The sequence below is a fragment of the Trachypithecus francoisi genome, unplaced genomic scaffold (assembly GCF_009764315.1).
Source record: "Trachypithecus francoisi isolate TF-2019V2 unplaced genomic scaffold, Tfra_2.0 Lachesis_group10, whole genome shotgun sequence".
Lineage (NCBI taxonomy): Eukaryota > Metazoa > Chordata > Mammalia > Primates > Cercopithecidae > Trachypithecus > Trachypithecus francoisi.
In genome coordinates this window covers 98,474,404-98,500,015 of record NW_022681455.1, presented here as the reverse complement: position 1 = coordinate 98,500,015, position 25,612 = coordinate 98,474,404, and the positions used below count along the sequence as shown (strand labels likewise).

Here is a 25,612-nt window from a genome sequence, read left to right as displayed (position 1 = left end):
ACAAGAACACACTTGCCAGCTGTACAATTTATTCAGTGCACATTATTTACAGAAATCAATGTATGGGGGTGGACACGGAACCCCCGCAGCCCCACCCCTTGGCTGGCTCTCCGGTTCTGCAGGGGGCAGAAGCTGCCAGACCCGCACTTGGTGCCGGTGCACGAGAAACCACTCGCAGAGGCCAGAAGAACCCTTCGCCCCCAAAGCGCCTCGGGGATCCTGGGTGGCAGACCCCACTCGCTCAGGGCCATGGGGAAGCAGAGCCAGCTGTACAGTACCATTTCCCACAGCAGCCACGGCCTCCTGCTTCCTTTGGGAAGGAAAAGAGGAAGGAGGCATCTCTGTCCTCAGGGCTGAACCCAGGAGGAGGGCAGCCTCAGGCCACAATGGGCTCCTTAGTGGGGTTCACAGTCTGATGTGTGGCTGGCCTATCCCCACCAGTGTCTCTCCTCCCAGGACCCTGCGGGCACAGGGAGCTGGAAGGGAGGAACCCTGCATGCCTAGTGCCTGGCATGTGGGCACCCAAAAGGTGGGCACCCATTCACGGCCATCCACTGCCCAGGCCTAGGCACCTGTCAGCTCCCTCTCCCTGGGGCTCAGGACACTGGCAGCTGAAGCCTGAGGGAGCTGGAGCTTAGGCCCCTGAAGCTGGTGGTGTGAGTGTGAGAGGGAGGGAGGAGGTGCAGGGAAGGAACAGAGGGTTCTAGCTCAGGGAGGCATCTCTGCTAGGGGCAAGGCTGCTGCTACCCCGGGGAGAGGGGCCTCGGCATACTCCCTTTGGTCCGTGGTGAGGCAGGCCCAGGGCCCTTTCTCCAGAGAGGGAACGAGGTGTGGGCCCAAGGGGAGGTGGGAGCTGGGAGCTGCTGCTGGGGGTGGGCTGGGTTCTCAGGCACAAGGAGCCAGGGTTGCTGAGGCTGTCAGAAATGGACTGGGAAGGAACCAAGCCTCAACACAGGCTCAGGGGCCACGGCCCACCTCCCTTCCAGGTCCCCTTCGGCCTGGGGGTGCCCCTGGATGGAAAGCTCTTCCTCAGGCCCAGAGAGACTCACTCGGGAGGGAGGAGACCAGGGGGGCCAGCCAGTCTCCAACTGGGTAAAGAGAGTCTGCAGTTATGGCCCCAGGGCTCAGGCTGAGGAGGGGCTACTCTTCCAATGTGGGCCTCTGCCTCTCTGCTCCCCTGGCTGTGGCCAAGCCAGAGGGCGATGGGGGCCTAATTCCCTGTCTGGAGCAGAACTACATTTAGAAAATTCTAAACACCCTGCCCCGGTCGAGGAAACAGAAACAAATGGTCAAGTAAGGTGCCAAAAACAAAACAAAACAAACACCTGGGCATAAATAATGAGGGTGGGGCAGACAGGGTGTGTGAGGGCTGAGAGGGGCCCCTACCTGGGGGCAGAGGGAGCCCCTGGAAGCCATCTCAAAACCACAGGTGCCCCCTGAGCACCGTGAGCAAGAGCGCCGGGTGGTCAGACCCACTCCTGCAGTGAGCGCTTGCAGTACAGCAGTACGCGTGGCGCACCCTTGCGCTGCATCTGCACAAGCGCATACGTGAGGCCCAGAACGCAGAGAAGCAGCAGCAGTGGCACCAGCACCATCACCACGTTCACCGTCCGTGCCACCTCCTCCATCTGCACCACCACGCGGCTATCCCCGTCCTTGTCGGCCCCGGCCCCAAAGTCCCCATCCCCATCCTCCATGTTGCTCTCTGCGCTGTCCACCCCGGGCTCTGTGCCCCCGTGGGGGTTGAAGGGCGGCCGGGCCACGTCGGGCCACCGGGGGCCTGGCTCCACGTGCTCCTGGCAGCCCATGAAATCCCGCAGGATGGACTTGGGGTAGCCGGGCTCCATCCGTAGGCGCTCATTGTCGAATTTCCAGTATTTGGTGCCCTTGTAGAAGTAGGTGTAGGCTGTGGGGGCAAGGAGGCCAGATTGGCTTCAGGTCGAGCCCAACCACCAGTGAGACCATCAAAGGCCAGGACATGCCGAGGGCTTCAAAACGCCCTTCTTGTCATTTGCTTCCCTGGGCATTTTCAAATCTTCCCCTTCTCAACTTGGAGGAGCCAGACTGAGGCTCAGAGGGTTTTGGGCCAAGGGCACGACTAGAATCCCGGGCTTCCTGACCAGACTGACAGTAGCTGGGGCAGGGCCTGGAAGGGTCCTACAGCCTGCTGGGTTGGGTGCTGCAGTAAGGGATCCTGCTGCCCCTTCCCAGAACTGTCTTCACCTCATACCACAGAGGTTCAGGGTCTTGCTCAAGGCCACACAGCACCCCACAGTTGTTCTAGAGCGGAAGGAACCTGGTGCTGCCTTGGGCTGGCTCTCTGGCCTTGGACACCTTGCCAGCATCCCATCAACACCAGGCAGGGCCAGGCTTCAATCAGGGGGTGAGCAAAAGAGATCAGAGCGGCTGCAGAGTGCCAAGCTCACATACAGAAGCTGTGTAACGGGCCTGAGCACTGGCAAGGCAGACAGGGTCCCCCCTGAGTCACCTAAGCTGAAGTGTAGTGGCGCAATCACGGCCCACTGCAGCCTTGATCTCCCAGACTCAAGCGATCCTCCCACCACAGCCCCCTAAATAACTGAGACTATAGGTGCAAGCCACCACACCTGGCTGATTTAAAAAATTTTTTTTGTAGAGATCAAGTCTCACTGTGTTATCCAGGCTGGTCTTGAACTCCTGGACTCAAGCAATCCTCTTGCATCGGCCTCTCCAAGAGCTGGGATTACAGGCGTGAGCCACTACACCTGGCTGGTTTTTCTTAAATGTACTAGAGACCTTGCTAGAGAAATAGAAGAGGCACAGCTCCCTGTCTCTCGGTTATAATGACAGAGACAGGGCTTTCCTTCTAGGTAGATGAGCGATGCCCTGGGAGGATTTTCACCCCTAACACCCTGAGCCAAGCCTGCCCCACTCAGGCTCAAGGCTCCCCTAGGATTGCCTGGGGGCGGCTGGATTCTGTGGGCATCAGGGCAGTTCCGAGCTGCATCTCTGGACGCAGGCAGAACTGGCCTGCAATCCTGACTCCGTACCGTCCTGGCTGTGGGATTTGGACACTCTGCTCAAGCTCTCTGGTTTATTAGTTTGCCTGTGTGTAAAAAGGAATTTTAACCATGCGGGAAGGACCAGGGTGTCAAGCTAGGTAAGCTCCCAGCCCAGAGCGTGACACAACGTGTCCCCCATACACACCATCATAGTGCCGGGTGACCTTGGGCAAGCCCTGCCCCGTGGTGTGTGTAGCAGGGGTTATCAGGTGCTGGGCAAACTGGGAGGGGCTGGCCAGGTACCTGCATCACTGCTCAGGAAGGCCCCTTTAGGGGAGGCAGGGATCCCCTGCCAGATACTGATGGACTTGGGGTATCCAGGGTCTCCACGCTGTGTCTCCTCGTTGAAGCGCCAGTACCTGCGACCAAAAGCACCAGGCTGTGGACCTAGAGACCCTGCTTGGGCCAGGACCCATTCCCCATAGGCAGTGGATTCTTTCTGGGTAGGCCTGAGGTTGAGGGGGGCCTAGCTGGGGCCTTCTACCCTTAGGGGTGGGGTGCACTGCTCACCTGTCCTCTTGGAAGAAGAAAGTGTGGCCTGTGGGCTCCCACCAGATGGCTGTGTCGATGCGGTCATAGGGGATGCCCAGGCCATAGCTGGTCAGCGGCTGTGGGTAGCCGGGCTCCAGGTTTGCTTCTCGAAAGAGCCAGTAGCGGTCACCTGCAGGAGAGGTGGGAGGCAAAGTGAGGACAGGCCTGGGGCTGAGGGGTGTGTGTGGGAAAAGAATGCTCTTCTGGGCCCACAAATCCATTCACATCCACTGCTGTCCCCCTAAGGCACCCAAAATCACACTCACACCCCTCTACATATCCATGACAACATACAGTGCAGTCACCCGCACATCACACACCGCACTCATAGACACCTGAGGCACACTTGTTCCCATGAGCAAGTCACCTGCTCACACCACACGCCACCCATGGCCCTCGCTTCCATGTGCACATGCACCCCCCCACACATATAGTTCTTGTATGGGGAGGGGGCTGCCTGGCCTCTGGGTCTGGGGGCTGTGTCCCTGGAGCTCACTCGCAGCCCTCAGTGTGTGGCCCAGCACTCCCTGCTTTTAGTGTGGGGCAGCCCTGTCCTCATGCCTCGCTCATGCCTCGCTGAAGCTCAGGAAAGTGGGGTTAGAGCCCCGGTGGATCCACCACGGGGCGCTGCCCTGCAAGACCTTGTCTCTGAAGACAGACCACAGAAATCTGGCCCCAGAGTGGGCTGGCGGCACCTGTTCTTATGAGGATGGGGCTGCAGGAGGCAAAGAGGCAAGGACAGAGGGAAGCAGGGTTGAGCCCTGCGCTGCACGAGGTGACCAGGTACTTCCGGGTCGCAGGTCCAACCCTGCCCCCGGCCTCTATCTTCCTCCCGTCCCCTCCTTGCTGCCATGTCCCCATCCTCCCAGAGTGAGCCCACAGTGGGGGCACAGGACCAGACATGCAATGCAGCCCTTCACCTCATCTTCCCTTGGGTCCAGCAGGGTCAGAGGTCATGGCAGGAAGGGTGCCCAGCCCCCTAACCCTACCCCTGCTCACCTTTGAAGAAGACAAAACGACCGTCTTGGCGCTCGTAGGCAGCACTGATGTCACTAGGCAGACCACGCCAGAAGTGCCCGATGGGCATGGGATAGTTGTCCAGGACGCGGTTGTGCCGGACTCGCCAGAACCAGCGGCCCTGGGGAGGGCGTGGTGTGAGCAGGCAGCACAGGCAAGCTGCCTTGGCCAAGAGAGGTGCCATCCTCAAACCACCCCTTCCCAGGTGAGGGTGGGCCCAGGGAGAGGACACTGAGATACTGAGGCAGGCAATGGCTTGGAAACTCAGGGCTGCACAGAAACAGCCCTGAGCTGGGGAGTTGGCACTAGGGCTTGCTATGTGACCCTGGAAAAGTCCCTCAACCTCTCGGGCTGGATTCCACCTCGTCTAGAGCTGAGGGCTTAATGGCTCCCCGGGTCCTGCTGAGTGAGGGTGGGACAGGGGGCCCAGAGCAGCCAGGGAAAAGGCTCAGGGACAGGCATGGGAGGCAGGGCCAGACCTTGAACACGAACATCTCCCCGCGAAGCATGGCCACTGTGTCAAAGTCCCCATCGCAGATGTTGGGGCCATACTGGTCGGGCCGCTCTGTGGCTCGGGGCTGGGCTGGGGGGCCCGCCTTTGGGGGCCGCTCTGGCTTCCCACCTGGGGGTGGTGGCTGGGGAGGCCGGGGCGGCCGGTGGTCGGGCCGGCCTGGCCGCCGTGGCGTCACAGTGGGGAGAGGCTGGGTGGGCTGTGGTTGACCGTCTGGGGTACCTGCAGAGAGGCGGTGAGTCTGTTCAGAAGTGAGGTCTATGTTCCTACTCAGAATCCGGGGCCCTGGGCCCCCAGCACAGGCCCACCCAGGTGGAAAGTAAAATCCTGTCCATCTACAGTAGACCCCTCCCCAACACCTGCCTCCATCCTCGGTGGGACCCGGGTCCTCCTCCTTCTAGCCCCTCCTCAACCTCCCCACACTGACCTTGGGTCACTGTGCTCCTGAGGGTGTCTGCCTGCATGTCCCCTTGGGGACATTCCCCTTGGGATGCCAGCCTGCTTCAGCAGAGGCTCAGGCCCTGGCTTCAGGCGTTTTGGACTCTGCATTTCCAAGTTGTGGGGGATGCAGCAAGGGGTGCCCATCAAGTGCCCAGCATGGCAGGAGCTGCCAGCCCTGAGCAGGGCTCGGTGTGAGCACAGGGTGCAGGCCTGGGCCCACGGAGCTGGCCCAGGGGACCTCACTGCTGGAGACTTTTCTCGGGTGGGCCCTGGGTGGGGGGTGGCACTTTCTCAAAGCCACTGGGAAGTGATAAACCCACAACACTGTGAACAGAGCTGTGACAGGCTCAGGCTGGAAGTGACGGTGGGAGGGGCGGGTCCTGGGGTCCCCGAGGCACTTGTGGTCTAGTAAGAATACCGCCAAGGGTAAGGAGAGGAAGGTCATGAGGAACAATGGTGCCACCTGTGTCCCTTCAAGGCCTCTAGCCTGCAGCCACAACCTCGAGTGAGGGCCAGGCCCTGGAGGCAGCCAGCTCTGGGTTTCACTTCCAGCACCACCATTTATTCCCCAAATGATGTGGGCAAGTCACTAATCCTCACTGGGCTTTGGGTTTCTCATCTACAAAATGGGGATGGCAGTAATGCCTACTCCTCATTGGGCAGGGACTTGAAAGCGGCATGCAGAGCCTGCTGGTAACAGCCCACGCACCGTAGAGCTGCTGGATGCCACGGAGATCATCCTCGGGCAGCTTGAAGTTGTCGACGTCCTTCCACTGGTAGAAGGGCGCCATGATGGCATTGGGGTTGCTGGAGTGCTCCAGCCCCAGCGCGTGGCCCAGCTCATGCACTGCCACCAGGAAGAGGTTGTTTCCTTTCGGGGAGAGGAGGAGGCAGCACAGTCAGCTCTGGCCAGTCCCAGGACCTAACCACCCTGGACCCTCCAGGCTGAGGCTGCCAGAGCGCCTGCCCTTGCTTCCCTCTTGGAAGAGGCTGAGCTCTTTTGGCCTACAACAACCCCATCTGAGAAATGGGTACAATCATCCTTTCTCGCCTCCCCTTGGAGATGGTGGGACAACAGACTGAAATCAAGTCTAGTGATCCGGAGAGAAACACAGGGGAACTCTCTCCTCCCAGCCCTGTGGCTGCTGAACCCACTCAGCAGGGCACTGTTGCCCAGCTCCGGCGCCGCCTGCCCTGCCCCCAACCCTGGCTAGCTGTCCTCACCATGCAGGTCAGTGCTGGAGAAGGTCCAGGGCTCATCTGCGTCAAAATGGGTGTCCCCGCCCAGGCCGGGGCCAGGGAAATAGGCGTGGGCCAGAAAGCCACCGGTGCCGTCAAACGGCGAGCTGTCGCCGTGGAAGCCAGAGGCAAAGAGTACCATGATGTCGGCCTCCTTCTGCCGCCGCAGCCGGATGTCCTCATAGGGCACCTCCTGGAAGACCAGGGGCGTGGCCTGCTCCCACACACGGAAGGCCCTGCGCACCGCCTCCATCGAGTGGTACCAGCCCAGCTTCTCCGTGTAGTTCTGGATGCTGGGGGTGGGTGGGAGATGAGTGAGCGGATACAGGGCCAAGGGCCTACTGTCCCCTGCTGGTATGTTCCCAAGAGGGCACGCAAGGTCACCAACAAGCCCGTTAGTATCAATTGGCAGCTTGCTTTGATGTAAATCATAATTTGATTTTGTCAAATCCAGGAGATCATGAAGATATCATTAAATTAAGATTGCACTGTGGCAAATAAACTGATTTTAAGTAAGAGAGACATTAAGTAAACTAAAATACAGGTACTATGTGGCTGGGGGAAAGACCTAGAAAATGGGATGCAAATGGGTGAGGTTTGGGAAACACAGGCTGAGCAGTTCTGAATGTTGAGCTCCAGGGTCAGACAGACCTGAGTTCAAGGCCTGGCTCTAACAGTATCTGTGTGACCTTGGGTAAGTAACTTAGTCTATTTCCAACTTCTTTCTTTCTTTCTTTTTTTTGAGATGGAGTCTTGCTCTGTCACCCAGGTTGGAGTACAGTGGCACGATCTTGGCTCACTGCAACCTCCGCCTCCCAGGTTCAAGGGATTCTCCTGCCTCAGCCTCCTGAGTAGCTGGGACTATAGGCACGGGCCACCACACCCGGCTAATTTTGTATTTTTAGTAGAGACGGGGTTTCACCATGTTGGTCAGGTTGGTCTTGAACTCCCGACCTAGTGATCCGCCTGCCTCGGCCTCCCAAAGTGCTGGGATTACAGGCATGAGCCACTGGACCTGGCCTTCTTTTTTTTTTTGAGATAGAGTTTGCTCTTGTTTCCCAGGCTGGAGTGCAGTGGTGTGATCTCAGCTCACTGCAACCTCTGCCTCCTGGGTTCAAGCGAGTCTCCTGCCTCAGCCTCCCGAGTAGCTGGGATCTCGAGTAGCTGGGATTACACCACCACGCTTGGCTAGAGACTGGGCTTTTCCATGTTGGTCAGGCTAGTCTTGAACTCCCGACCTCAGATGATCCACCAGCCTTAGCCTCCCAAAGTGCTGGGATTACAGGCATGAGCCTCTGTGCCTGGCCAGTTTCTTTATTTGTTAAGTTAGAAAAGAGTGTGTGTGTGTGTTACTTTCTCCACAGAGTTCCAGCGAGGATTAGAGGAAGTAAGTTGTAGCCAGAGCCTGCATTTGATGAAGTATGGCGAAGCCTGCTCTTACGCATATAAATCACATTCAGCTCTGTGTGCTGGAGAGACTTCCATTAAACCTGAAGGGAATATTTTAGTTGGTTGTACCTTGAATTCACTCTCGGGGCTTGAGGTCTAAGTGACCATAGGAGCCACTCTTCCTCGGGAGATGGAACTCAGAGTGGGGACAGAGCCAGACTGGAACAAAAAGGGGAACCCTTGGGGAAAAATCACATGGCTCAAGGCACACTTGGCTGGGGGGTTTTCTTGCTCAAGGACTCAGCAAAAAGGATGAGGGCTCCTGATCCAAGGATTCTGCAGGCGACTTGCCTGTTCACTTGATGGATGCCTGGATTCCTGCACCCCAGCCATCCCCCCCCTCCTCGCCACAGTCCGTGCTAGGGCAGTAGCCCAGCTGTGCCCAGTGAGGCCAGCCCCTGTCTGCAGGGCGGTGGGAGGTGGGGAAGGACAGGGCGGAAGCAGCTTGAAGGGTCCTGACCTTCTCTCCAGGGAGACTGCCTGGTGTGTGTGGCTGGTCTCATCAGTGTGGGAGTGGGCTGGTCTGTTGAGGCTGGGTGCCCCGGGGTGGGCTCTGGGAAAGGAGGCCTGAGGCTCGGCCTGCCAAGAGGCAGACGTCTCCCTGGGCAGCTGAGCCCCCTACCTGAAGGTCAGATGGTGGTTGTTCCACTTCCTCCCGGTGAGGGCATAGCGCTTTCGCCGCCGCCGCAGATTGGCTTTCACTCGTACCCCGAACTGGTCCGGCACCCCACAGCGGGGCCGCTTCATCCACCTGTGACATAGACACAGAGGGGTGAGCACGGAGCCTCTCCTCCACACACCTGCCTGTTCTGGTACTGCCACTTCCAGGCTTCCCAGCTGCCCCTCCTATGACATGGTGAGGATGGGGGACTCTCAGCTTCAACTTCCAGTAAAATGGGCAAAATGCCTGTATTGGAAGACTGAGTGCCCAGGAGTGGCTCAGTCAAGGTGAGCCCTTCTCTCCTTATCACCCAGTAATGGAGGGTCGCTCAAGGCCTTCTGTCCTGGATACGTTATGCTCTGTGCATTCTTTTCAGGGACATGGCTTTAGGTCATGTCACTTGTTAGATTCATAGCCATGCCTAGCTAGGATTTGACATCCACAGCTCCTGGACTGCACCTCCACACTCCCCTGGCCATGTCAGACATCACTAATCGATCACTGTGCTCCTTACTGCCAAGGCCTGGATTCTGCCCCTGGAGCTTTTTCAACACAAGGCTTTGGGCAGCCACTCCAACCAATGAGAACTGGCATGGAGGACCAAACCATTTGGCATCTCTTATCTGGGCCACTCTTTTCTGGAAACTCCACATGCTGAGCCCTCTTAAGAACAGGCCAGATGGAGGGCAGGTGTCTGTGGGGTCTGGATGAGGGGGGAACTCACTCCTTGGTCTCTTCATCGAGCACACCCGTGACTGGGATCCCGTAGAAGCGCTGCATCTCAGCAAGGGCTGAGGCCAAGATCTGGGCGGAACGCATGGTGGACATATGGCGGCTGGGCTGGGGTAGGTAGCCATAGAGCCGCAGCCAGTTCTGCAAAGAAGCCACAATCCCGTCAGCAGGTCCTGGCAGAGCTACCTCCAAACATGTACAGCCTGTGCCGACTGCTTCCCACCACCTCCACCACTGCTGCCCTATCTGAGCCGTCATCACCTCCTGCCCAGGTGACCGTGTGAGCCTCAGCACCCTCCTCCCTGTCATCTCTCCTCACATAAGAGCCAGAACAAAGGCCAGGTCAGATCTGGTCAATTCTCTGCTTAGAACCCCCTGAAGATTTCCCATTGCAAAGGAAAAGCCATTTGTACAGGAGCCACAAGGTTCTCACTCTGTCACCCCACCTTAGCCGGCCCTCACCACAATCCATCCCAGCTGGGCACGCTCCTGCCTCAGGGCCTTTGCACTTGCTGCCCCTGCTGCTTGATGCACTCTCCCGCCAGACAACTGTGTGGCTTTCATCCTCATTTTCTTCAGGTCGTTGTTTCCATACCACCTTATCTAAGAGGTGTTCTCTGACATGTTAAAAAGGCCCCATCAGCTATACCCTGCAGCCTCCTCCTTCCCCCCATGCTGATCACCCATCTAATGTACTGTATATTTCGATTAGGCGTTTGCTATTTGTCTTCCCCCATTAAGACAGAAGCCGGGTCCACAGCAGCTGACAACTGCGCTGGCCCCTCCAGGGTCGGCCCCTACCAGGCCAAGGAGACTGCTGGGGACCCAAAAGGATTGAGGACCTCTTGAGGCCTTACCCTTTGGCACTGCTCCCCGAAGACCTTAAATCTCCTGGAAAGAGTGGACAGATGCAGGTACCCACCCAGGCTGGAGGGCGGGACAGAAACCTGAAGCTCAGGCCCTGGTCTACTACAAAGTCTTCATTCTTCCTGGGCCCCAGCTTCCTCACCTATAGAATGGGGAACCATGGGCTGTTGAGGGGTGAGGTTTGAGGAAGGCAGCCTTTGAAAAAGCTGGTATACAACAGGTGTGCCCTTCCCTTTCTAGGGCTTGCTTGGCAAGTCTTCTCATCCATCTACCACCCACTCTGCCAGATGTTTCTGAACACCTTCTGTGCCAGCTGGGGGTCATGGGAGGACTAGGCTGAGGCATCCCGGCCTTCAGGAACTTACAGTCTTCCTGGGAGACCCAGCCCACCCAAAAAGCAAGGAACCCACACCCCACGAGTTGCATGGCCAAGCCAGAGGGCAGAGCCAGGCCGAGCTGTGGTAGAGAGGGGGTTCTGCCCTGCCTGCTTCATGTCCTCAAGCCTTCAAGAGCACGGTGACCACCATGGGAGGCAGTGAGCAGAGACCAGGGGCTGCCCTGGACCTTGGCCACTGCAAGTGTTTGTGTCTGACTTGTCTGGGTCTCTAGGAGTATCTAGAATGAGAAGCCCTTAAGGCCGGCCCTCTGAGTGCTCTGGAAGGTGAGGACTATACCTCGAGGGCCCAGGAGCAGGGGAGTAGCTGGACACAGAGGTTGCTTTAGGCTGACAGCTCCCATATCTGCCTGCCACCAACGTCACATCTAATACTTCAGGCACTTGCTCTCTCAGTGCCATCCACCAGCCCAGCCCTGGCAACCAGCCAGGTCCCTGGTGTGGCTGGGCAGGCCAGCTCAGTGGTACCCAGGCTGCTGATAGACGGAGCAGCTGCTGAGCCAAGGAAGGCAGCATGGAGAAGCTGCCGGGGTTGCAGTCTGGATGCGCGGCCACAGCTTTGAGGCCTCTCAGGACCCGGGAAACAGCCCCAGAACAATGGGGCTGAAACACGGAGCTGAGAAACCACCACTAGCTCTGGGGACAGGCAGAGCTAGGCAGAGCCTGGCTTGGTTATTTCCGAGGTGTGACTTCACCTCCTTATCTCTCAGTCGGTCATCGGTAAAAGGGGGGTTGCACCAGGACCTGCTGCATCTCCCGGGTTTCTATGAGGAGGAAATGGACAGTGCACGCTAGTGCCTGACACGACCCTGGGCAGCAGATGGTGCTCGACACACGTGCAAATGACAGAGACCCGAGGCCTGTGTGGTTGTCCCTGGGGCAGGCAGCCTTCGGCCTCCTTGACCCATTGTCGACCAAGAGGGCTGATGGGTCTGGACCTTCTAAGACTGGTGATGGGCCAGGCTCCACCAGAACCCCAGAATGGAGGGAGGCAGGAGGCCCCCAGGGCCACTCCACCAGCACTCCTCACTTCTGGCCCAGGGCGCATTCCCACAGCTCACTAAGATCCTGGCAATGTCGTGGGTACCCTCCCTGTTCTTCCAAGCATGGGAAACCTCTCCCAAGGCTCCTGTGCTGGGGGGTGTGGAGTGGCAGATCCACCATCCTTAAAGGACAGTTTCCCTGAAGGTGCTTAGGGAGATCCAGAAGGCGAGGCCATGATGCTCAGCCAGCTCTAACGGCAAAGGGAATGCAGCTAGAGGCCAGGGGAGGGACTGGCTGCCGGCAGATTACGGCACCTCTACATCACCTATTTGCATACGGTAAAAATATCTCTGGGAGCGCAATCATGGGCCACTGAGGGGCTGATTAGCAGTATCTGCAGAGTGATAGGAGGGGAGGGCGGCGGGGGGATCAGTCTGGGGCCCCGGGGAGGAAAGCGAGGGTGCTGGCCTGTCTGCAGTGAAGAGCTCCAAAGACCAGCAGAGGGGCCCCTTCAACCCCAGGGCCAGTTCAGGGGCTTCCAGGAGGGTCCCAAGGGCACTATGGACCTTCCACACAGAGAATCAGTATTGAGTTCCAGGAAAGTGAAGAGCTTCCAACTCGCTATCAGCCAAGCTTCAACCCTCAGCCACCTAGGGTGAAGAGCCAGAGGCTGAGGATGGGGGCACCCCTTGGGCAGTGATTGGGGGAGTTGGGGGATGCACCAAGGATGCACAGCCTTGGTGCAGACCAGCCAAACCTCTGGATAACAAGGCGAAGCTGACAGAGCACACCTGACCAGTGAAAGCGTGCTCAGGGTGGCTGAATGCCAAGTGTCCATAAATCTGCCCGGGTGGCAGCAATACCACCCATAGGACTGGGAGCTTCCTCCTTTCCCCAGGGTCCAGGAAGAAGTTTCCCGGCACCTTCCCACCACACTAAGTGGGACATGTTCGGGAGAACACAGGAGGGAAGAGACAGCAGGGGGCGGGGACGTGAGGGCAGGGCCGGAGGTGCTGCTGCCTCCAGGTGGGCAGTGTGGGGAGCTTGCTGAACTACTTTGCTGCCAGTGGGCAAAAGGCACAGATGAGTCCCCAGGTCATGACTCCCAGTCCCAGTGTTCAAGCCCTTGCTGCTCTCCTGGTAACTGTAAAAACTGTCCCTAATACAAGGAACCTCTTCCTGCCACCTAGAGTCACAGGTGGGGTGAGCCACGTGGGTGAAGCTTTGCTTCTCAGGTGAGGAAACTGAGGCTCAGAAAGTCTGTAAGTGGCAGGTAGGGTGGGATATGAAGCAGGACTTGTTTCTTCTGCCACCAAGGCCACTGTCCAATGGGAGGGAAGGAGGGCTCTGGGGCCATGAGGGCCCCTCCCCTCTGCAGCTTGGGGTGTGGGCTACTATGGGGGGTACCAGCCACTGTGGTTCTCTCAGCCATTTCTTTTCTTTTTTTGAGACAGAGTCTCTCTCTGTCACCCAGGATGGCGTGATCTTGGTTTACTGCAACTTCTACCTCCTGAGTTCAAGCGATTCTTCTGCCTCAGCCTCCTGAGTAGCTGGGACTGCAGGCGTGCGTCACCACACCCAGCTAATTTTTCTATTTTTGGTAGAGACAGGGTTTCACTATGGTGGCCAGGCTGGTCTCGAGTACCTGACCTCAGGTGATCCGCCCACCTTGGCCTCCCAAATTGCTGGGATTACAGGCTGAGCCACCACACCTAGCCAATTTCTTTCTTGACTTCCAGACCCCATCCCATTAGTATTTATTGACACTTCAGGTGAGTGGCAAGGAGATATGGGGTCACCAGGAGTCAGAAGGGGGGGTTCCTGGACCCCGGTACACAGGAGAGGCCATAACCGCAGCACTTGAGTCTGCGTTGACTCAGTGGCCTTGGTGGCAGAAGAAACAAGTCCTGCTTCATGTCCCACCCTACTCTGCCACTTACAGACTTTCTGAGCCTCAGTTTCCTCACCTGAGAAGCAAAGCTTCTCCCACATGGCTCACCCCACCTGTGACTCTAGGTGGCAGGAAGAGGTTCCTTGTATTAGGGACAGTTTTTACAGTTACCAGGAGAGCAGGTACCCAACTCAGGGCCAGCCACCCATTCCAGCCTCCAGTGAATGCTCACTGCCACTCCTGAAAGGTAGATTTATGACCAATCCCATGATACAGACAGCAAGGTTCAGAGATAGTGAGTGCCTCACCCAGGGTCACAGAGCTGACCTGGGCTGGAACTGGGACTATCGGACCAGGCTGCTTCTGAAGTATCACCAGCTCCTCTTGGCCTCAGGCTGGGGACACTAGGCCTTTCTCAGGAGCAGTGCCCAGCACAGCACGGGGAAGGGTGCCTAATTCTCCCCACACCCAACATCTCCGGCCGGGTCTGGGCGCTGGGCCATCTCAGTCCACCCTCCCCCACAGGCTGCTGAGAGGGTTGGTGTAAGAAGCCGCTAGATCAATACTGCGCAGTGAGCAGCCGCCACAGTGGGGGAGTGGGGGTGGGGTGGGGGAGGGGGCAAGCGTCTGCTGCCGCTGCCCCAGCCGGCCCTTCCAGCTCCTCCAGCCCTCAGATCTGTGGAGCTGGCCGCAGCCCCCTCCCCCAGGGCCCTTATCAGACCCCAGGAGATAAGGACACTTTCTACTGGGCTCTGCTTTGCCTCTGTCACCCAGGTTCTGTCTGCAATCTGAGCAGACCCAGGCAGAGTTGTCCAGCCAGGCACAAAAGAAGCCTTGTCAAGGCTGCCAGCGATGGATCCGGCCCCCAGACCTTTTGTGGCCTTGTGAGGTCCTCATCATGCTCATCTCCCCTACCCTGTAGTCTTGGTATTGAGGGCTCTAGGGAGCAGGCCAAGGCTGTGCCCAGCTCTGTACTCCCGGCCACTAGGCACAGAGCCTATGCTGAATGGGATGAGTCCTAGGACAGCCAGGGAGCTTGCAGAAGGCAGGGTGCGCACTCCAGGCCCACAGGGTCCACCTAGATCAGCAGACCTGAGCCAAGAGTCCACTCACCAGCTGGGTGGCCCCAGTACCATAAAGCCCAGCCACCCCCAAGGCCTCCACGGACTACAGCTGGCCAAAAACTCATCCAGCCTGCATACTGCAGACAGGGGGCGCTCACTGCCACCCAAGGCAGCCCATTCTCTCTCCAGACAGCAACGACTGTTAGCCCTTCCTCAGGCTGAGCGGAAGTCAGCCCCTGAGGGCTGCTCCTTGGTTCCGACTGCTAGTCCACATAACAGGGCCCCGGGCAATGGAAGATGGCTAGGATAACTTTTCTAAGTCTTAGTTCCCTCCTCTGCAAAATAGGGCCAAGATCATCACTCCGATCCACCAAGCAGGGTTGAGAGCACCCCCAAGGCCAGTAAAGGAAGGTGGCATGGGCAGGGCGTGGTAGCTCACGCCTGTTATCCCAGCACTTTGGGAGGCTGAGGCGGGCAGATAACGAGGTCAGGAGATTGAGACAATCCTGGTTAACACAGCGAAACCCGTCTCTACTAAAAATACAAAAAATTAGTCAGGCGTAGTAGCATGCGCCTATAGTCCCAGCTACTCAGGTGGCTGAGGCAGGAGAATCGCCTGAACCCGGGAGGTGGAGGCTGCAGTGAGCCGAGATTGCTCCATTGCACTCCAGCCTGGGCCACAAGAGCGAGACTCTGTCTCAAAAAAAAAAAAAAAAAAAGGCGGCGTTGAGCCAGGTCCTCCTTGGTGGATTGCACACTACCTTTAGAGGCAGTATGGTCCACATTTCAGCGGTTCTAGGACACATATGCTTAGTTTGGGCTTAAATCTTCTCCCTCCCATGGGTCTTAAAGCGAGTTGAAGGTGGGGGCTGGGACTCTGGGTGGTGGGGAAGTCCAGCAGGAGAAGCAGGAAGGAGGAAGACGTCTTGAGGTCTGACCACTTCTTTACCCAGCAGCCTTCCAGCCTGCCCCACACTCCTTAACTTGAGAGGAAAAAACAACCGGGTTCCCTGGCCAGTGGGCGGGGTGAAGAGGCCTCTGTTAGCCAGGAGTTTCAGGCCTGGCTGGGGGCCCGGCCTTGGGTCCTCACCTGGAAACCTCCCTGCAGGTGCTGACTCCTAGACGGGGCTATCCACAGGGCAGAGCTTGGTTGGCTGGACAGATGGGGGCAAGGCTGGGTGGGCCTGGGGAGGGCTTTTGGCTCACACAGCTAAGGCAGCTCTGGCTCCACCTCAGAAACCTCCTTCCCACCTGGATCGGGCCCAGCAGAATTCTGCGTGGTGGAACTTCCACAGGATGGCACCCTAGGCTCTGCCCTGTAGCCTTTAACCCTACATAGGGGTTGGGAGCTTGGGCTCTAGGCCAGACTGAGCTGGGTTCAAATCCAAGCTCTGCCACTCCCTGGCTATGGAATGCGGGGGTCATTTTTCTCGACTCACAGTATTAGTTTTCTCTTTTGTACAATAGGGTAATGACAGCATATACACTTGAAGAGTTAATACAAAGATTAAACGTGAAAATGCTTACAAAACATCCCTAGGCTGTGTCCAGGACAGACACAAATATGTTGAACATGCTCAAAAGTAACACCTGCGCCGCACTCCTTAGGCCCCCTGTGCCGGGTGCTGTGCATAGCGTTTAGTGTTTTGCACATAAATGCAATGAATCTCCCCAGTAACTCCATCAAACAGATATACCACTGCTATTCCCTTTTTATAGGGATCCTAAAGTTCATACAGGTTCAGTGATTTGCCCAACAGTAAATGCCATTCACTTCTGTCACTGTGTTTTGCACTATTTTGCCAGGGAGGCTCTGGACACAGGGTGTAGGCCACCATGTTGTGCACTGTTTTGCACTATGTATCAGGTGCCATGCTCATAAATGCTGAACGTGGAGTTAGACTCTCACCCCTACAGTGACAGTCACTCCTAGGGGAAAGACAAGGCAGTGCCAGTGCCAGTGCCCTGGAGAGGCAATCTAGACCTCGGCCTGCATCACCACCAGCCAATGGCAGCAGGATGGGGGGCATCTCCACGGGCTGGCTAATGGCTGGAACCAGGGGCTCATCCACCTGTCCTGTCACTGGAGGCTGAGTTGGGTCTCTTCCCACTTTTTCTTCTATTGCCACGAAGGCCATGGGATTAGGGAAGAGGCATCCCTCTTTGCCTCTGAGATCCAGGTCCAGCTCCACGGCCTCTGGTCTCAGGAATCCCTGGAACCTGTGTCCCACTGTGAAGCAGCCCTATCTGAGCCGTCACTCAGGGCTGTCCAGCCAGATGGTGCCTACTGTGTCTCAGATCTGGAGCGTTCAGCCGCCTGGGTCCCAGTCTTCACACTCAATGGTGGGCTTCACCCAGGACCCTCTTTGTAAAGGAGAAAGATAGGAGCAGGGTCCGCAACCCCTCCCTGTCTTTGCTGACTCAGAAAACACATCTCCAGGACCAAAGCACTGCTCCTGCTGGAGTGTCCAAGCGAGGGAATCACCTAAGCCTTGGGATGATATGGAGGATATCCATTCTGATCTGATCGGGAAAGCAGTGGTGCTCACAGCGACCACCGCAGCTAGCCTGAGGCCGAGGTCAAACTCCCAGCGGGGCAGAGGTGATGATGGCAGGGAACATCTGGAACAAACAACAAAAGGGCCACAGAGAGACAGCCAGAACAAACCGCTTGGCAGGGAGGGGCTTTTCCACGCCTGCAGTGTGGCCATCTTGAGTGGGCATAAGAGATAGCAGTGGACACTGGGCTTTTGAGGAAAGTCTTCTTTTGGGGGTGGGGATAGCGTGTTATTTCCATGTTGCTCCTCTCCACATTCATGGATATCTTTTAAGTATCGACATCCCGTGGGGTTGGGCAAAGGAGGTATTTGTGTTCAGAGGTTATGATGGGAAGGTCAGGCCAATACACTGCTCAGACAAGGAGCTTACACTGGGCTGTTCTCTGCAAGGAGATAAATGACTGGCTGGACCTAAGGGCAGTCCCAACTCAGAAACATGGCAAGGGCTGGGTGTGAAGTGCATGGCCCAATGAGATCTAGGTCCTTGGCTGGGCCAATCAGGCCAGTTCTCGCTGGGTCTTGACACAGAGCATGGAGAGGAGTGATTTGCTACTAGCAAGAAAACAGAGTAAAAAGCAGAGACAAGAGGGGAGGGGGAGAAGATTCAGCTTCTGTAGATTCCCAATGACACGGCCCTGCTGTTAACCTCCTTTTCTTAGCTGGTGGGCAAAGACAGCATGTGTAGTTTTGCTCTGTTAAAAGAAAGAGGAGACCAGTGGGGCCCGCCGGAGCCAGCATGGAAGTACTAGTAGACACTGAAGTTCAGGAAGCCCGAGACTGTGGCTCACCTGAAGGTCGAAATGAGAATTCACGCCGACCCCCCCCCCCAATCCCCCACCCCCCTGCCGCCTCATCTGCTCTGTGGCTGCGTAGGGGCTAGGAAGATACTCGTGGGCCTGTTCAGGAAGGGTGGGTGGATCTGTTTTGGTGGTGGTGGCACCACACCTGTGAACTCTGGCAGCCTGAGTCACCTCCACAGAGCAGGCTGAGGGCCTGAATTGTGCCTGGGAGGAGGCGGTAGGGGGAGGCAGGTGAGATAAGAGCTCCCCTGGTGAACCTGGAGACTCTCAGCCCTGCAGGGCAGGAACAACAGTGGGCACCTCAGCCAGGTGGGGATCTGGCCCGGAATGACTACAGACTGGGACCGGACATCTAAGGGAGAATGTGGGATAGGGCAAGGCAGCTCAGTGGTGGGTTAGGGCCTGGCAGGTTGCAGGTGTTTCTCAGTTCCTAGCACGTGCCAGGTTCCTTGATGTCTCAGCCTTGTGCAACTCCTGTGGCTTCCACCCTGGGAGGGGCGAGAGGAAGTGGAGAGGGGCTGGCCTTGGCTCAACTGCCAAGCTGCTCTGAGAAGGTCCCAGTCGTGACCCAGCTGGAGGCCTAAAGCTGTGCAGATGCTGGGGTGAGGATGAGAGAGCCAGCCCTTCTCCGAGGAAGGGAGGCTCAACACAGGGTGTAGGCCAGGCCCAGGAGTCTGAGGCCACAGCCTCCTGGCAGATGGGCTGGCTGCTGAGGCCATTTGACTCTTTGGGCCCACATGTGGCCAGACCTGATGGGACTCCAGAAGCGGCCTGTACCCAAAGCCAACTGTAGGAGCTGGGATACTCCACCTGTCTCTAGCCCTCTATCTGCATGGCTGCCAACATTCAGGGCTCCCTAAACCTTTCGGGGTCTCTTCCAGCCACTGCCCAGGTCCAACCAAAGTGTTTCCCCAGGAGTAGGGCTCCAGGACAGTCACACTCTCCAGATCAGGAGCATGGTCTGTGATAATGCAACCACAGCTTCTTCCCTGGCAGCACTGAGCTGTGGGCACTTCCTGAACTGGGGGGTTGGGGTAGGGGTGAGATGGAACTGGAAAAGCAGAAGAGAGAGAGAGTGAAGCCCCCTCCGACTACAGGTCCCTGCACCCCAGAGCTCCTGGCCAGCTAGGATGCCATTAGCAATGCACAGCCATCAAATTCCATCATTGCTTCCTATGTACAGACACCATCCCTAAGTAAATGAGAAACTCAAGAGTGGGATTGTGACTTGAAATTCTTTGGCACTCCAGCCCAGAGTGGCAGGTGGGCCCAAACGGCACTCTCCGCCCACGACTTGGGTCACTGGCTGAGGGGTAATCCTCACCAACAGGAGCCCCCTAAAGCTCCTGCCTGCCTGTGTGAATGGGGTGGGGGAGGGTGGCCAGACTGGGTCGGGGCGGGGCTCCTATCCTGGCTCCTTGCAGCTCTCCCTGGCCTGGCCAGGGAGGGAGGACAAAGCAGGTGGGGAACTGGCTGGGAGGTGTAACTCGAGCCCAGGAGGAATTCCCTGCCCTTCCTCTATGCTTTTATTAAAGTAGGGCGGGGAAGGGCAAGCTTCCATCGGAAAAATCTCCCAGGCAGCCCGGGGAGATGGGAAAGCCGCCGTGGGCCAGGGAGGGAGCACCAGCCTAGCTGCAAATAGAAACGGCGCTCAGGCCCGCAGCCGGGGCAGCCCAAGGGCACGGCCTGAGCACCGTGCAGAAGCGGCTCCGGGGTGGTTCTTTCTCCCTACTCCCGGCCCAATCCTCTCCCCGCCTATCTGGGGCAGGGAGCAGGTCTTAGAAGTCGGGGAAGAGCGGACCCTGCTCTTGCTCTGGGGCAACAGAGCTGGCGCCTTCAGTGTCCTCGCTCGGGAGACACCATGGAGCTGGGGCGCTGGCTGGACCCGGCTCTACGCCGGGATGCCGCGCCTGGTCACCCGCGGAAGCCATCCACAGCGGGGCCCCAGGAGGGACGCCTAGCGGGCTCCTAGCGAAAAGAGGCGCGGGGTCCACCCTCTCCCACCCGGGGCTTCGACGTAGGGGCGCTGTTGGAAGGAAGCGCTGTGGGAGGCAGGGTCCGTCCTTGGGACCCCGCCCGGGCGTGGCTAGACTTCCTCTCAAGAGCGCAAGAAAGTAGCCAAAGCGCCCCCGCAACCCAAGTCCGCTGCCTCAGCTGTTTGCACCCATCCCCCCGCATCCCGGCCCGCCGTGTGCGCCTCGGTATCATCCAGACGAGAGGCTACCTGGGTAGGAGCGCTGTTGCCCAGCTGCCCAGCTCCTGCTCCGCCTGTGGCTGTCCCCGAGAGTAGCCCCCTCCCCACTCGCAAAGAGCGCCACTGCGCGCCAGCCGGGCTCTCGAGGAATCGGCTGCCCTGGAGGGAAGGAGGGGACGCAAGGGCTGGGGGCGGCGGAAGCGGCTCCCGGGACACAGGCTGAATGTGGGGGGGTCGGGGTGGGGGCTCAGTGCCCAGAACAGGGCTGTACTCGGAGTAGCGGGGAGGCGCGAGCCCTGCGCCCTCCAGGGTTGGGAAGAGGTGCGCTGCAGAGGGCGAGCCGGGGAGGGGCAGCCTGCCAAGTCCCCTTTCTTCCCCGCCAAGGCCCAGAACAGGGGGCGCGTCTCCGCTCCCTCCACCTCCACGTCCCAGGCTGCGGGCGTGGCGCCTCTCTAAGCCCCCAGCCCGCAGCCAAAGGGCAGGGCGGGGGTCTTACCTCGGCATGGACCTCTGCGTCTTCGGCCGCTACGCCAAGGCCCAGGCAGCCCAGAAGCACCAGGAGCAGCGGCAACAGTCGCGGCCGCGCCGCCTCCTCCCGGTCGCCGAGGAGGCTGCCAGTCCAGCCCGGCCGTCCGGGCGCGCTCCGGCTGCTGCCCATGCTCTCGGCGCCCAGCCCGGCCCGGAACACTGCACGCCGGGTCCTCGCACGCGCCTTGGAAACTTGCGACGCTCCCTGGCTCCTGGCCAGGCGGGCGCGCCGCACACCTCAGGCTCCCGGTCCCCGCTGGAGCCGCCTGGGTCGGCTCGGCAAATTCCCAAGCCCGAGGAGAAGCGGGCAGGGCAGGTCCGGGAGCTCGGAATCAGCGGGAGGGAAGGGGGCCGGCCGGAGCTACCCCCCGCGGCGTCCCGCAGCCTCGGCGCCCAGAGCCTGGGGCCCGGCTCCCGAGAGCGAGCGCAACTCCGGAGCCTTTGTCTGGCTCAGCGCTCTGGCCGCCCGGTCCCGCGGCGCCCCCTGCGCGCCCAGCTCCCTCCGTCCATGCCTGGGGCCGGGCGCTGCCCGGAGCGCGTGCCTCCTGCCCGGGGATTCTGCTCGCCGCCGCGCCCGACCGGGCCCGGGTCCCCAGGCAGTCCGGGGAGGAGGCGCAGGGAGCCCACCCGAAAGAGCGAGCGAGCGAACCAGCCAGCCAGCCAAGGAGCGGGCGCCCGACGTCCCCGGCGAGTTCAGCGCGGCTCCGGGCGCTCCCAGCCCTCCTCCCCGTGCGCCGCGGCCGCCGCGCTCTTAAAGGGCCAGCGTGCTCCCAGTGCGCGGACCCGGGCGGGGACCGGGGGCGGTGCCCCAGCCAGAGGCTTCTCACGAGCAGGTGCGGGCGGCCGAGGCCCTGCAGGTGGGCGGCCCGTTTACTCTTCCCAGACGGCGGGAAACCTCTCCAGCCCACCCCGCGTCACTCTCAACCCAGCGTCTGAGGGACAGGGGTGTCCTCCAACGCGACCCCCCGCGGAGGGAGGAAGCAGGGAAGGCGTGGTCTCCCTGCCTGGGAGGAATGAAGACTCCTCCTTAGGGATCCTACCTGGTGGGTGGGGGGGATACTGAGGCCGAGGGGGTCGGGAAGGAGGTCTTAGGGGAGGGACCAAAGAATCGTTATATATATATATATGGAAATTTGTCAGCCCGAAACCTCTTTTCAAAAGCCCCAGGGTGTCTCTGGCCATTGAGTAACTTTCCTCAGTATCTTGAGGGTTTTGTGCGCGTCGAGGGCGCGTTGCGGCGGACAAGGGGCAGGTTTAGGAGGGACACGGTTCAAGTTCCGAGTCCGCCCCTTAGCTGAAGCTTGCACGTGGGCAAATTAATCTCTCCGAGTCTCCATGTTCTTATCGGGAACGTGGGGCAAAGAGTTGGGGTGAGTGCGAGGTAAGGCTTCTGGTTCTTGGCCTGGCGTAATAGGTGCCTAAGCACTTTGGCCACTGGCTAGTGCGAGTGAAGTGCTACAGTGCGGCCCGACGCGGCGCGGGGCGGGTGGACACACCTCCCAGCGAAACTTAATGAGCTGGCGTTCATTCTATTCCGGAAGCAGCTTGAGGTCGGGGCGGGGTGGATGCAGGAGGCCAGAGCTGGGAGGCCCGGGTCGAAGGTCCACCGAGACCCGGGGGCCAGGCCAAGGGCAACCCTGGAGACTGACCGGCGTGGTCAGTGGGTGAGGGCGGCAGGCAGGAGGGCGGAGACCGTATTCCTTATCTTCAGACCCGGAAATGGAAGCTGTCCTCACCTGAGGGCGGTTTTCTCTAGAGCAGGCCCGCGGGGCACCCCAGCCGGCCTCACCTCCCCGAAACTGGAAATCTGGAGACCTGGCAGAGCGCCTTAGAGAGCGCGCATTTGAACCCTCCTGGGATGTCCTTGGGGAAAGGAAGTCGGAATTTAGAGAAAGGAACCGGGCAATTTCATCATTTCCACGGACTCACTTCTCTGTAGGATCCCTCATCTGGGAAGTGGGTTTCTAAATTCTCCACTTTGAAATTTGCTTTTGGGAAATGTGCAGTGGTCTTCAGACACAGACAACAGGGTTGTCCTTGTTTAACCGACCACGTTGCACTCTTTCATGATATTTAGTTCCGATTAGCCAATTTAAAAAAGTTTGGGGCTAGGAAAAGTGGCTCAAGCCTGTAATCCCAGCACTTTGGGAGGCCGAAGTGGCAGAATTGCTTTAGCCCAGGAGTTCAAGAGCAGCCTGGGAAACATGGCAAGACCCCATCTCCACAAAGAATACAAAAATTAGCCAGGCGTGTGTACGTCTGTAGGCCCAGCTACTTGGGAGGCTGAGGTGGGAGGATCACTTGAGCCCAGGAGGTTGAGGGTGCAGTGAGCTATGATCATGCTGCTGCCCTTCAACCCAGCTGACTCAGAGCGAGACCCTGTCTCAAAAAAAAAAAAAAAAAAAAAAAAAAAGGTGGGGCTTAAGGGGCTAGCTATTAGTGAGAGGAGCCCAGGAATGAATGGAGCAACATTCTTAAAGGCCTGGGTCAGTCAAGTCTGGTGATTTTCTCTCTGTTGGAGGTTCCTCTCTTGGGGTCCAATCCTGCCTTAAGGAAATGACATCCCCTGTGACCATATCTTGAAGCTCCCAATTATTGGGTCTGGCTCCTATAGGTACTTTGGGAATCCAAGGTGGATTTGCACCCACATCCAACCCAAGATAGCTGGGCTTCTACTGGGTCTGGCCAGCACCCAAAGCCTGAAAGGACTAGTCAGTGGGACTGAGATGTGTGAACTCCAGCCCTTCCATCAAGTAGCTTTAAACCTTATCCATATTTTGCCAATATCGTTTCATCTATGCCCTGACACCCCCGCCCACCACCACACACCTTTTTTTCTTGGTCTTTTGAATGAAAGCCCAGACATGGTGTTTCACAGCAGTTTCATTTAGAGGTCCCAATGTGGTGTGAGGGGTTGTAAAAAGCTCTGGATCAGAAGCCAGGTCCCTGGGTTTTTGCCTCAGCTGTAATTTACTGGGCAATCGGAGCAAGTTATTCCCCTCTTTGGGTTTGTTTCCTCATTTGCAAAAGGAGAGTTCTGAGGTCGTAGGGGAGGTCTCCTGTTCAGTGAAGGAAAGTAGCTGTGGGCTGGAACTAGGCCCAGGACACCCCCTCCTCCAGCTCTCCCCTCCAGGGGCCCCTCAGGCGATGCACCCACCCGACACACCATCAAAGGTGAAGCAGGCCTTGGGACTCTTGGTGCCAAGACAAGGAATAAACAAACAAGCCAAGGTAATTTCCCTCTCCCTTGGAAACAAAGCTGGGGTGGTCTGGAGAGGCGCTGGAGAGTGCCAGGTGGAAATCAGCCAAACAGGCGTGAGATGATTTCCCTGCCCTGTGGGGAACATCTGAGGACACCGAGGCCAGATGTGTTGATTTTGTACTCTCCCTGGTGTGATAAAATCCTCATCAAGAGCATTTCTTTGGGCCAGCCTGCCTGGCCGGGACTGCAGCCTGCTCTGGTCTTCCCTGTGTCTCCAGAGTTGTCTCCGAGGTTTCTCCTCTTATGGAGTATCTCCTCTTATGGAAGAGCCCCGGCTGCTTCTGCACTGTCAGCGGGAGCGCTTGCTCAACGGGTTCACTCTGCTCCAGAGGCACACTCAGTGTCTGGGTGCCCGCCAAGCTCCTGCCGCCAGCCTCCTCCTCAGGCCCAGCCTGCCCACCCCTCCCCCTCAGCGAGGCTCCTGCTTCCTTCCTCCATTGCCACCTTCCATTCTCCATTGAGGAGCCGGTTATTGATCTTGGCCCATTTCTCAAAGTTGCTGCACTCAAATTCCATCCTCAGCACAGACGGACTCCCCAGCCACATCCTCCCCCGGGGGAATGGCCCCGTCCCTCTTCCTGGGCTTGTTGATGGAGGTCTTACCTCACACCTACCCCCCTCCCAATAAGAGCCAGTACCCAAGTTTGGGGAAGTGCCATGTTGAGGATGCGGATTCTTCTCTGTGCTCCCTGCCTGTTCAGCCTTGCTGTGAGCACCCAGAGGGCAGACATAGTCTGGTTCACCAAGTTCCCAGTTCAGGGCCTGGCACAGGGTAGGTGTCAGTCAAGTACAGGCTGCACAGCCAGAGTTGCCGTGTTGCTTGCAAGCCAGCAAGTATGCCCAGCATCTTCCTCCCCTCCAGAAGAACCAACCTAATGATGAGTTGGAGTCAGCAGATGAATGCAGTGGGGAGCAGGAACAAGGCACAGAATGTGCCTGGGTCTTTCAGTGCAGCGGCTGGGAGGCTGCCCCTTTCAGGAAAGGCGGGGCAGTGGGGGCCACCATGGGAGCCTGGGCAACAGGCCCCTCTCCCCACACCTTTCCTTCAAGCCCTGTGTCCGCACTCAGATGCCAGGCCTGACCATGAGGTGGTGTGCTGGGCTGGATCAAGGCTGCCCCAGCACAGGACCTGAGGTTAGGGCTGAGTACAGCCCTTCCTTGTGATTTCTCATACAAGCAAGTCAAGCAAGTCACTTAACCTGTTCTTTTAACAGCGGACTAGCCATCCTGTTTACCTTTCAGGGGGGATACTGGGAGGAAGACACGAGAAGGTTCCGGGAAGCACTCAGTGTCACAGCAGTATAAGGTGTCAATGTCTGCCTATGTGGGTGAGGGATGAGGGTGGTGACCCCTGCCACGCGCCTAGCTCCAGGCTAGATGTGCTATGTGAGAACTGTGTGTAGACCTGGCAGGCCGGGTGACTCCTCCCTACCCTTATTTTACCGAAG

At 58.3% G+C, this 25,612-nt stretch overlaps 2 protein-coding genes across 2 annotated transcripts; one reads left to right on the top strand and one right to left on the bottom strand.

The window, feature by feature from the left end:
* Positions 1-12: 12 nt before the first annotated feature.
* MMP15 (matrix metallopeptidase 15) lies at positions 13-21,818 on the bottom strand. Its single transcript, XM_033218614.1, has 10 exons — positions 20,871-21,818; positions 9,615-9,763; positions 8,852-8,980; positions 6,766-7,073; positions 6,251-6,412; positions 5,069-5,322; positions 4,572-4,710; positions 3,552-3,702; positions 3,285-3,400; positions 13-1,906 (listed from the first exon to the last, which is right to left on the bottom strand). Exons 1-10 carry the CDS (start codon positions 21,030-21,032, stop codon positions 1,467-1,469), a joined length of 2,010 nt encoding a protein of 669 aa, XP_033074505.1. The 5' UTR covers positions 21,033-21,818; the 3' UTR covers positions 13-1,466.
* LOC117088605 (translation initiation factor IF-2-like) lies at positions 20,877-25,586 on the top strand. The gene is made up of 2 exons (XM_033219850.1): positions 20,877-21,945; positions 25,407-25,586. Exons 1-2 carry the CDS (start codon positions 20,877-20,879, stop codon positions 25,565-25,567), a joined length of 1,230 nt encoding a protein of 409 aa, XP_033075741.1. The 3' UTR covers positions 25,568-25,586.
* Positions 25,587-25,612: the final 26 nt, after the last annotated feature.